Here is a 12,452-nt window from a genome sequence, read left to right as displayed (position 1 = left end):
CTTGTTCTGTAATTAGATACCATGAAACTATGAGAAGTCCAGACCAAACTAGACTTCACAACCACATTCAAAATCCAGTACCACTCACTAACCCATTCCAGAGCACAGAAAACATGCCACTTCACAGAATGACTTTTTTTCTACTCATGTTTTATATACCAGTATCATTTAGCTGTGGGTATGAGAAAACATAGTCTATACAAGATTTTTAAATAGACATTTTATCCGAGGAAGGTTGGATACCTTTTAATAGTTGGCCCATTTAAAGATCGCAGATACAGATAGTGCCTTACAGAAAGTTATGTGCAAAATGCACCATTTCATTAGTCACTGACATTCAAGCTTCCTGTATATTTTATCTCAGTTTGCTTTTCAAGTATTTTTCTTTCATGGAACATTTACTTCTACGAAAACACAGTAGTTTACACAGTTCTCTGAAAAAGCAATTTCAAGTTTCCTTATTCAAGCAACTACCTAGCTCTTGAGAAAAGTACTCGGCTGATTCTATGAAACAGTTATTGAATATGTGCAGGAGGAATGGGAGGAGTAATAGAAATACCACACTGGTAAGCACAGTATGTTTAAAAGTTTTGCTAACAAGAGGCAGAAGCATCAACACCCAAGTCAATTCCCACAGAGGCCAGCAGAGACAGCATTCAGGAGCCACCAGTTGTTTTCACAGGCCAGCTAACAATGCTTTACTGATGAGCAGCTGCCTCTAGATGATAGACATACCTACCCACTGCACTGCTCCAGAACAGTCTCCCCCACATTGGCCTTCTGGAGTGCAACTGCAAAGATCCTTTTCACACCAGATATTCTTCAAATACAGTAAAAGTAGGACAGCATGTTGACACTCCAGCTTTTAAGCTTACAGTTCTAAATCAGCCATAGGTATGCAGAGCTGAGCTCTCTTCCTGTGGAAGAACACCCCAGAAATTAATGCATCTGGCCTAATAAAATGCTAAATTTAGAAACTGCAATAATAGAAATTCCACCAAAAAAACCCCACCATGAAGCACACCGCTCATTTATCAATTGGATCTTTTACTCTTCCACAAATTCCAGAGGCACAAGGTACTTAATGTGACTGAACATAAGAGAATATGGTAGCACATAGAGATATACATAGGACTTGATCCTAAGCTGCAGATTTCATCATCATAAAGTAGCTTAAAATAGCTGCACTAAAGTACCACTTGCAGTTTTAATACTGTGCAAAACAGTGAGTAATGATTAAGATAAACAGACGGTATTTTGACTCACTTTTTGCCACAAACAGGATAACACTTCTAAAAATAAAAAAAAATGAGATCTTCATAACAATGGACTTTACCTGAAGACAAACTTCAGGAGTAAGCAGTCCTACACATTGCACGAAGTGGGAAATCAGAGCCAAGTGTGGCTCATCTCTGTATAAACTGACCTACACATCAATTCAGAGGCACTTGCCAGTAGACATAATTGGTATCATGCCAACATTACAAAAAACACCCAGTTTCAGCCTTTGGAGGGCCATGCCAAAGCACAGGATGTCTAGTAACAAGCCAGTTCAGAAAAACACTCTAGTTCAGATTCCAGCCCTGCCATGTGCAGGAAAAGCAAGGTGTGCATGTGACCTCTAAGGAGCAAAGCCTAAGTGATTGCATGACAACTTGTGTTTACACAGGCGAGTTGTAGAGAAAACCTAAAAATAAAAATACACTTCTACTAACACATCCCTTCCTTGAAACAAACATTTTGGATTGAGTTATTAATTTGCAGAACATAAACCCACCAAGTGCTCACGTACAGACAGACTTACCTTCTCCCACTGCAGAGCCACAAATGCTCAATCCCTCAGAACAAAGATGAGGTCAGTTCTTCATGCTTGCAAAGCATGTTAAAGAGGTGACGAGATATATCACTCACATTTTTTATTTATGTATAGTTTTCCTTTTACTGATTGTTTAAACTCAAATTTCTTGAATGAGAAAGACTACACAGAGCCTACAGCACACCTACAGAAGCTGAAAGCATCAGATGGCAACAGTTGCACTATGATTTAAAAACAAACAAACAACCAAAAAGTCAAGTGTGCATCACAAAGCTGCTCAAAATTTCATAGTAGAAACTAAACCAAGAAGGAATACTGCCAGTTTACAAAAAGTGTCCTACAACATTTATAAAAGGCCATTACATATTCTCAACACGAAGATGGGATGAGAGAACATACAATGTACATCAAGCATCATCACTTCACTTTTCCTCTAGTGGATCCAAAACACTTTCTCATAGAAACTTGTTAATTCAGCAAACTATAAGAGGAAACATCCAAAAGCAGCACAGTAACAGCCAGTTATGGCTGGCTTTAGTTTAGTGAACTTACCCACTCAATGTAAGGTGAGGCAGGTTGTATTCTACCAGTTTTACACTGATCTTTGCCTTCAAACTTTTCTAGTATTATCAACTATTCCTACTGTTTCCCATGCCTAAATTAGCTACTTCGTTTTACTCCTTTGCTTTTTAACAGCATGCAGACTCCTGAAAGGGGTCCTTCACACCTTGTCTGTGTCATCCTGGTGTAAGAAGTTACAGTGTGAGTACTGCTGCCAGTAATAGGGCAGCAATCCTTAACCAGCCTTCTCCAATTCCAGCCCTCCAGATACTTAGTTTCTCATGGCTTCTCCACGGTGCACAAAATTCCTTTGGCCATTCAAATAGCATGTTCTTCAAAAGGAAGAAGTTGTTTTCCCCTCAAAAGAAATCAAAGCAAAGTAATACTTTTCAGTAAAAGGCAACTGGAATGGGAAAACTTGCACAGAAAATATGCTTGAAGACTTATTTTTAGAGAATTTTACAGCAGAGAAAAAACAGTTTACCTTTCAGCAGCTTGACTGTTGCTATTAATCTCTTTGACCTACCTGTGCATTGCCAGTCCTTGTTGATCTTGACAATTTTGTCCCTGCTCAGCTCCTATCAGTAGAAGCCTCCTCTTCTTCTACTCCACATCACTGTAATTACTAAAGTTGTTTTTTTTCTTGATGCACCTATTCTCTTCCCTATACTCTCAAATTCAACTACTTAATCAAAATCAAAAGCTCAAATAAAAGACAGCAAGTAAATAGGAGTCTTACTGGGCTCTGCTTTAAAGATTATGCTCTAACATGCAAAGGAAATGCACCAATACTTGTGGCTTTACAGAAAACTGCACAGAAAAAAAAGCATCAGCCCAACATACCAAAACTTCACTCTCTGCTAACACAGAAGTTATGGCTTCAGTAAATAGTCATCACAGACATTTACTCAGATATTGCTCTTACACACCCTCTCTGCCCCTCCAAGTCTGCAAACAAAGCCTTCTACCAAATTTGCTGACCTACCTGGAAGTGTGAGTTTGAGCCACGGTTTGTTTCACTCACGTTGCTGGGCTAGTGCCCTGGCAGGGAATCAAGGAGAACAATACCTGGCAGGGGAGAAGGACTTCCCATTGCTCTGAAAAAAAAGAGTGTGCTGACCACAGCAGGTCTTCTTGCACCTCTCTTTCTCCTTCCCTTGTCCCTCAGAAGATACCAGCTACCACCCTACCACCTCCCACTGTACTGAGGATATGGGATAATACTTGTCATCTTCAATTCTACTAAAATTCTCGCTCTCTCCCTTTCTGCCCTTCCCTCTCCCATTACACCCAACAACAAGATGATACTTGCATAGCACCCTGAGAAAGAAGATTTGTTGCAGCACAGAGAAGTGTGAAATATGCCCCAGAAATCCTGAAGGCTCATCAGTGGGCAAAAGGAATCCTGCATACACAGCAAGCACCATTAAGAGGTTAAACTAGTACAAGCAGTCACCTGCTTATAGACTCACTAAAGTAGTTCACAATCAAAAATGGACTTACTTACCAACCTGGTTCCGAGGGATCTTAATGGAAAAAAAAATCACTAGCTTGTGTAATGTAAAACAGATGACATGGCTCGTGTGCAACCAGAGCCCTTATTTCAGATACATTCTGTTTTTATATACCTCAAAAGAAAATCCAACTTGGTTTTTCCCCAGGAGGAGTCAACAGGTTTGGGAAATGCACTGATCATTGCTAAGAGGGCAATCTGAGTGCCCTGTGGTTACTGGGTACTACATACCTGGACAGAGATTGCATGCCTGCCCATAAAAAGTAAAGTAGTGAAATTAAAATAAATGTGTATGAGGGGAGAAGAACTCTCCTATTGCACTTAAACAAAGTTGTTCAGAAGATTTCTCAGTAAGACTACTTTGTTTACCTTTATTCATTACAAGGATTCTTACAATCAGCATAGACATGAAAGTGTCAGTATTACATGTTTGTGGAGTGCTTCTTTCCCTATGTGTTCAGCTGCCTCCGTTGACTCACACACAGCTCTCCTCTCCAAATTATCCCCAAGAACATCCTCATACTATCCTATTACATCTTCACATTTTGAGTCAATGTGATGTAGTAATACCATCCCAGATAGCAACTCTGGTCCCAAAGCTAGCATTAAAAATCACTAGCCAAAAGAACCAGTCAGACCCATTTAACAAGGAAGAAAATGTACTAATATAAGTGAGTTGGATTTGATTTGGTCAGAATAACTTTGAAATGTTAAGCTGGAGAATTTTCATGACTTACAACGCAATTACACTGTTTACAAGTAGCCTTTTTAAAGAAGTCTCTCTTCCAATCCCAGTACAGTTATGCATGGAGAACAAGAATAACTCACATGGCTTTGGCCACGTGCTTGTAGCTATAGTCATCCCACCCTGCACAGGACAAGCAGAAAAAAGAATATGTAATGAAAGTGAAGCTTTCCAAAGTCCAACTACCGACCCAGGTCCAAGAGGCACTTTTCTGTATTTGCATTCATCCTTAATTGCCTGCGTATACAGGGAGTTTCAATACTCTGTAGTACAAAGGTAATCAAACAATTGTACATGCACTTCTAAAACAATTTTAACTTAAAAATTGGCTTCTGCCTACACATTAAATATAAATGACCTGCAAAGACTAAACAATTTAATACCTGCTTGAAAGACAGTGATGTGGGACACTTTGAAAAATCTAAAAAACTTGGTTTATCAAGTCCCATCAGAATGGAGATAGTAATTACAGCTATATTTACAGTGAAACTGGAAGATCTTATTAACTAAAAGAATATAGTAACTGCTGGACTGTTACTCTAAACTTGTTGCTGAGAAGGTAAAAGGCCATGGCTATTTCACCACCAATAAAAAGCTGCTATTAGTAGAAGTTTGTCAAAATAACAAAAACATTTTGCAAACAGTGAAGCAGACAGAGCAAGTTCTTTTAACAAATGTCATATAGCCGGTTTGTTCTCCTCAGTTACTCTGTTTTTACACAAGATTTCTAATTTGAATAAGCAGGATTTCAGTTGGCAGCAAACCCTTGTCTCCCATGAGAATCTGTATTTATAAATGTTAGCTTATTTTTAAAAACATTTAGGAACTGGCAGACCTCAGATCCAGTAATAGTTTCAACACTGCCCTTAACAACAAAGTCCAATGTAATACACTTCGGCCCAGGGATCTGATCTGGCATGCCAAAGTTTTTCACTTCAGCAAGTAAAGAATATGATCAGAAGGGTCAGTTTATATAGCCCAGGCCTACAGGCTTGGCATATCCACAACCCCCAAAATATCCACCTAAATGCCACTCCAGCATCATCTGTTGTAGCAAGGAGAGTCCCTCTGAAGGCAGTATGGACAACATCAAGCAAACAAAAAGAAAATGGCAAAGTTGTTACCAGTATGGTTCTCTCTGAGAAACAGGTATGCCATGAACTTTCACTGCTGAACAACAATGAAAGCACCTTTCCAACCTAAGAAATACTTCTGCAACAGGAGGACTTGCCTCACTGTCGGTAACAGGTACAAGTTGCAGAACAGGTTAAGAAAACTGTCACGTAAGAAGGCATTTCAAACTGAAACTTGAGATTTTCCATTCTACAAATTAATATATTTGGATTTTATTGGGGGGTGCCTAACATTTTTTAAAAAGTTAACCCGCTAAAAGCTAAGATTCTTCTAAGTTAAAGTTTTGAGGTATAAATTTAATAAAAGCTTTTATACTGCCATTTCTTGGGTACAAGGACAGAGATGTATTGAAAGCATCTAAAGTTCACCCTCAATTAAATTAAAAAAAAGGCTCACGTTCCTGGTCCCTCATATGCTTCATCTATATGTTATGCGTTATCAGGGCAAATCTGCTGTACCCAAAGATTAGAGCTGGATGGCTTCATGGAATCTCAGCACAATATCCTGACCACCCGTCAGTTTGGTTGGGTTTTTTCTTCCCATACATCTTTAGGCTTTCTTTCTATAAGAAAAGAAGCTGGGTTTATCTGAAAGTAATCCAGATAGGAAAAGTAGCCACCCCCCAGCCCTTCCTGCCCGTCGGAGGGAGCCTCCCGCACCTCACGCCCCTTCCCGCACATGCGGAGCGTGTTTGCCCGCACGGCTCCCCCGGGCCAGGCAGCAGCGTCACCGCCACCTCATTAACACCCAACCTGCACTTACCTGTGGCAACCGAGCCCGAAGCATTGCCCAAACGCTTTTGGAGTGACACTCCACTGAGCAGGAAGCAGCTCATTTCCAGTTTATTACTTTGTTTACTGGCTACATCATTCTACCACGGAAAAGTTTAAGTGCTTTGTGACATTTCACTGAGAAGATACTATAAAATTAAAGTGCGTGTATCACAGTGCAGTACAGGACACTAAAACAACACCCATTCTTTTTCAATATCTATTTTCATTTCCTAATTTGCATACTCTGTAGCACACCATCTTTGCTAAAACGCTTTCCACAAAATCTTCCACAATTAATACAGGGCCTAAAATTAACTCTTGTTTTTAAAAACAAGGGCCTTATCCAGATCTCCTAACTTAGTAACTCCTTAAGTGAACACACTGGTTCAGCTGACTTCCTCCCAGCCCCATGCCTCCTCATGCTTCCTCCTAAGAATCTGAAGAAAAGCATTCCATCAACTGTTCATCTGCATTATCTTTCCTCCAGCTTTCCACACAGATACATACAGGAATCCTTCAAGTATGTTTCCAACAGGAGGTAGTAAACAGACTTTTGTTGAAACAGAAGTTAGCTCTTTCCATACCAAACCACCAAGCAATGTGGAAGAAACTCTCCTAATTGAGTTACTACAATCAGACCCAGAGGCATGTATCTGAGTTTGCTTTTTCTCCTCCTCTTCCTCCTTTGCAAGTCAATCTTCAGACTGATTGTTCCTCTCTCATAGACATAAAGCCATTTCTGTTAATTAGGATAATCTCAAGGAGAGAATTAATGCTTCAGAAAGAGACAGCTGCTTTTTGCAAGTGAAAATCAACTAGTCTCTATACAGAGGACACAAAGTAGAGGAATAAACAAAGCAAGGTAATAAAAAAGTAAGAAAAGACTAGAATGAGGTGATAAAACCCAGCTAAAATGCATTTAGAGACAAACAAACCTGTCTTCCTCCTTTAAATGATCATTCATGTAGTGAGGGGGAGGGAGGAGGAAGAAGCAGTAACTGAGCTATTTAGACTATAGTAAGACTTTTCATGTCTTCTAACATTCCCACAGTAAAATATGACTATACTGTAGATTCATCTAAACCACAGGATTTTTTCCAGTTGTACACCAAGTGTATTCTAAGAGTACATAACAAGCCTTCCGAGTTTGACAGCAAGCTATCACCCTGACATTATGCAATGTTTTCATTACTCTGATGGTGAAACTGTTTGTACAGTTTATGAACAAAGCCGAGCTGGAAGAGTTTGCAAGCACTCTGCTACAAAGTCTAGTTCTGTCTTCCAAACTCAATAAACTGGTGAAGCGATCAGAAGTCACTAGAACGAAGTTCAATCGAAGCAAGAGCAAAGCTCTGTACTTGAGAAAGGAAACAGCAGTCCAAACATGCAGCACGAAGCAGCTGACTAGGCAGCTGTACTGCCGAAACTAAATCGTGATGGTATCATGGATCAAAGCCAGGTAACCTGATATGTTGTTACTACAGAAAGAAAAAAACCCAAAAAACTCAAACGTCACTCGAAAACCACTGTATGTAAGAAAGGGAGCTAAATCATTCTTCTCCCTGGCACTGGTGAAGCCTCAGCTGAGGCAACGTGACGGCTGTATTTAAAGATCCTTCAACACTTTGTTTTAAGAATGGCAGCACAGGAAAGGTAAAGCCAAGCAGTAGCCATCAGCATTTTAGTTACTGCGCTCACTAGACACAGTACAGAGGTAGTTATGGGAATGTGATTATGACTGTCCCTCCACACTCACACCTCACCTGATGGGTAAGTTCTGAGTGATGCTCATGAGATACATCCTGGGAATGCCCTGTGCCTGTGCATGGCAAAGGAATAAGTCCTCATTTTTACCTGCACTTTCAAACCTCTCTTCCTGCTCTTCCTCACCTGCAAAACTGCTCCATAGGGTTTGCTATGCAGGACTCTGCATTGCATCTGTTCTGTACTGCTCTCACATATTACATGTTTGTATCTGCTATTTTTGAACTTTACTGACTATAAAGGAAGGAAAGTACCTTGGGGCCAAATTCCCATGTTTTCTTCATTTCTCTTTATCCCTCTCACCTCCTTAAATTTAAAAATTCTATAACACTTCTCAGTGGTAAAAGTGGTTGCACATTTACATGTCCTCTTTCTTCTCTTGAACCACCCATCTTTGCTGAGGATAACAAGAATCTTATTGGTAGTACAACAAAGACTAAACCATACCTCTCCCACCCTGCCTGGGCATTACAATCTAAAGTGCAGTGCTGAGCTTAATTCTAACAACATGAACCGCATCCCTCTGCTCCAAATTGATTCTGATACAATTATCTGTAAGAATGACAAAAAAACCCAAAACATCGCAAGCCTCTTTAAGTCTATTTCTTTATGCTTCACTTGGTGTGTGAATTTACAGTCTTCTCAGGATTTTTAAAGATCTGAAGAGAAGTGACAAACTGAGTGGTCTGCTTTTCCTCTGTCCTTCGCTGTTAATTTCCGACGACTGGAAGCAGGTGACTGCACACTTGACTGCTTGTATCCTGTGCTACAGCTGCTATGCAGAAAGAACCGCGTGTAAACATTTGCATGATTCGTGCCTCCTAAGAGTCTCTGTGGGCCGCATGTGGCATTTAGGTAGCACTTTCACAACCCCCTTTGTGCATGGTATTGCTCTATTACATTAGCACATAGTTAAGCTAAGGGGATCTACTGAAATGATTGGAGATGCTGTTGGGTTTGGCAAGATCCATGATTTATTTCAAGATTTTGGCTAATTATCTTAAAAGGATTTCAAGATATTACTATTGAAAGATTTTACCCAGTTTGTGTACATGTTACAATGTATAAGAATCACAATTTATTAACTGCCACCTTGATGGGGAGGGAAGGGAAACCACAAAAAAATACCCCCGGTAACCTCTACAAATTTGGTTCCCTCTACACTAGATTGGTTAAAAAAAAAAGCATCTGATCACTTATCATATGGCTACTGTTTCCAATGTTCTAACTTCTTCTGCCTAAAAATTAAAGAAAGGAATAGACAAAGGTCATATAGATGTTTCGAACTGCTAGAGCAGAACATTTTAAAGCTGCAAATACTGACTTGGGTTTTTATCTGGCTATTTTGAATTTTAATTTCACCTTGACAGTAAACAATATTCAAATTTTAGGGTCTGGTATTAAAATCTAAAGATGTTCTAAAAACAACCATCCTTGCTGCAATCGGTCATGTAAAGGTTTAAGCAGTTGAGAAACAAGGAGGAAAGCAATGAGAAAAGCCCATTTCAAATTCCTAGTAGTTAAGCCCTCCTAATTTACCATCACTGCTGTACTATCTGTGCTATCATCACACCATATAATCCTTGCAGCATATACCGACAAGAAATCCACCTAAGAATGGTCATTTATGTGGTGTCGCTATTAGCATATGTGTCATTAACAAACCTATTTAAGATATGTACGTCATGTAAGTGTTAGTATTTAATACATGGACATCTGAGCTATATTAAAGTGTCTCTCAAAACACCAAAGTGATCGTAACATAAATAGAACATGTTTTTAAAATGAAAGCAACTAGATAAACAATAGAATCATTAAAAGTTTAAGAAATACAGATGATTGTTTTTAATTAACACTCGAAATATTACGATGAGCACTCATACAATTTGCTTAAAAATATTCTTGCTCTAACTAACAGGAATCAATTATCACTGTTCCTGTGGATCAAAATAGAAGTCATGACATATTTCCAACTCTAGGGGCGTCAGCAGCTGTTGCTATAGGGCAAAAGAGCTCAAGTGTTATAAACATATATGTAGACTGCCGACTTTATTTTTCTGTAAAACCAGATGTTAGTAATCCAGATGAGATGCAACCAAACGATCGTGAAACATTTATATTTCAGCATGCTTGTTATGATGTATCGCCCTTAAAACTGGGGGGGGGGGGGGGGGGGGAAGGCACTGTCAGTTTATAAAACAAGACAGATGTAAGTTATGGTTATTTTCGGGGTTTTTTCAGCTATATTTGGACATTTTTGTACATCTGCTGGCATTGTCTGTCGATGCCCGATTTGCCTTTGACCGACTCTCGTCTCAGCACTGCAGGTCTGTGCTAACGAGCCAGCTGTATCTGACACACAAACTGCAGCATTCCCACGGCAAAGCAGTTCGCTCCGGCGTTTGTCTCCCTTCCAACCAGCCAAGACAATGGAAAACCGAAGGGCAGGCAGGACACGGGGCTGTAACCCCCTTCGCGGGGCACCTTCCACATCCCACTCCCACTGGCATTTCCCGAGTTGCGCCCGAGTACCTGGATCCGTTCCCAGCCCCCAAAACGACAGGGGAGGAGATAAGGAAATAGAGCGATAACATCGAAATGAAACCACCGTGTTACTTTTAAACCTAGACAAAAAAAAAAAAAAACCAAACAAAAACCAAAACCCAAACCAAAAAAGAAATATACTGCTAAGCCATTTACCTCGTTCCGGCTTCATCTTCCCTGCAGCCTCAGCGGGGTCTGGCAGGGCCGAGGTGCTGCGCGGCTGTCCCCGCGGGGCCGGGCTGTCGCTGCCCGTACCGGCGCTGCGAATCCAGCTCCAGGAGCGCGGACAGCGGACGGGAGGCGGCCCCGCCGCCACGGCAGCTGGGCCCGCGGGCGGGCGGGCTGGCGGCGCCGGGCCGGGGGAGGCTGCGCGGCGGCCTCTGCCCGCGCCGGGCCAGGGTGTCCTTCCGTGACACGGCGCCGCGCGGGGCTATTTATAACCTGCCGGGGAAAAAATCCCACAACAACAGACCTCGGCTCACCCCCGGCCGCGCCGGCTCTGAGTCACCGCGGCCCCGGGCGACTGCAGCCCCTTGCCGGAGTCCCCTCCCTCCTGCCCGCCCGCCCCGAGGACGGCAGCGAGCGGCCCCCCGCCCGCCCCGTCGGGGCCGCCGCCCCCGCCCCGTCACGGGCCGGCCGCTGGTGGCGGGGGGCTGCGCGGCACCTCCATCCTCGGCCCCGCCGCTGCCGCCCGGGCTGCCGGGCCGTGTCCCCGCGCTGCGCCCCGGTCAGACAGCTCGCCCCGCCCGCCCAGCGCTGCTCTCCATGGCTCTGCCTCCGGCCCTGCCTCCTCCTCCTCGCCGCTGACTAACTCCCCTCCTTTCCGCCAGGCACTCTCCGCCTCCCGCCGAGCGGGGCACACACATCACAGCCCGGCGGCGGGCAAACCAGGGCAGGGCAGCTCGGCCAGGGGCACCCGCCACGCTCGACTGCCGACAGAGGGGACCGCGGGCCCCGCTGGGCGCCCGCCCCGCCCCGTGCTCATCCTGCCCCCGGGCGGGCCCGCCCGGCCCTGACCCGCCCCCACGTGCCCGAGGCGGCCAATGCCCCGCGCTCGCCGGGCAGCGCGGTTGTCCCGGCAACGCGGCGCGGCCCGTGGCCACCCCGTGCCCCGCGCCCAAAAGGCACCGCTGCCTTTATCGGTTCGCCCAAACGGCAGCCTCCTTTCCCACCTCACCCCCCGCCCAGTGCTTTGGCTGACAGGTTCCCGCCCCCTGAGCGGCCCCGGCCCGGCAGCTCACCGCACCTTTCCCGCACTGCTGCTGGCCGGCTCTCCCTCTCCGCCCGCCCAGCTGCCCTCCGCATGCCCAGAGGAGCCCAGGCCCGTGACCGCAGGGTTTATATGCCCTTGTATAAAGGCGATTGCAGGTGTGAAGTGCCCGATCCCCGGGAGGCTGATCCGCCCCCACGGCCGGACTGGCTCTGAGCGCCCTTGGCCCCGGGGCAGCCCCTGCCCGGCAGCACCGTGGTTGGCCCTCACTTCGCACTGATAACTATATTATGCAGAGAAACAATGCAGTCAGCTGGGCTGCGCTTATACAACCGCCTTAATCCGGTAGAAATTCAGATTTCCCCGAAGCGTCAGCCCCGCGCAGCTGCCTG

The 12,452-nt window shown here is 43.9% G+C and overlaps 1 protein-coding gene across 2 annotated transcripts in view; it reads right to left on the bottom strand.

The window, feature by feature from the left end:
- The window catches only part of ATOSA (atos homolog A), a 47,919-nt gene extending 35,804 nt beyond the window's left edge, over nt 1-12,115 (bottom strand). Inside the window, exons 1-2 of one of the 2 annotated variants that reach the window (XM_071568458.1) lie at nt 12,097-12,115; nt 11,007-11,291 (exon numbers count right to left, since the gene is read on the bottom strand). In XM_071568458.1, the coding sequence (XP_071424559.1) occupies nt 11,007-11,022 (16 nt within the window). In that variant the 5' untranslated portion in view covers nt 11,023-11,291; nt 12,097-12,115. Of the gene's footprint in view, nt 1-11,006; nt 11,807-12,096 lie in introns of those variants that run through there. The other variant, XM_071568457.1, reaches the window with a different exon arrangement.
- Nucleotides 12,116-12,452: the final 337 nt, after the last annotated feature.

The sequence above is a fragment of the Pithys albifrons genome, chromosome 13 (genome assembly GCF_047495875.1).
Source record: "Pithys albifrons albifrons isolate INPA30051 chromosome 13, PitAlb_v1, whole genome shotgun sequence".
Classification (NCBI taxonomy): Eukaryota; Metazoa; Chordata; class Aves; order Passeriformes; family Thamnophilidae; genus Pithys; species Pithys albifrons.
This window is presented reverse-complemented; position numbering and strand designations above follow the sequence as displayed.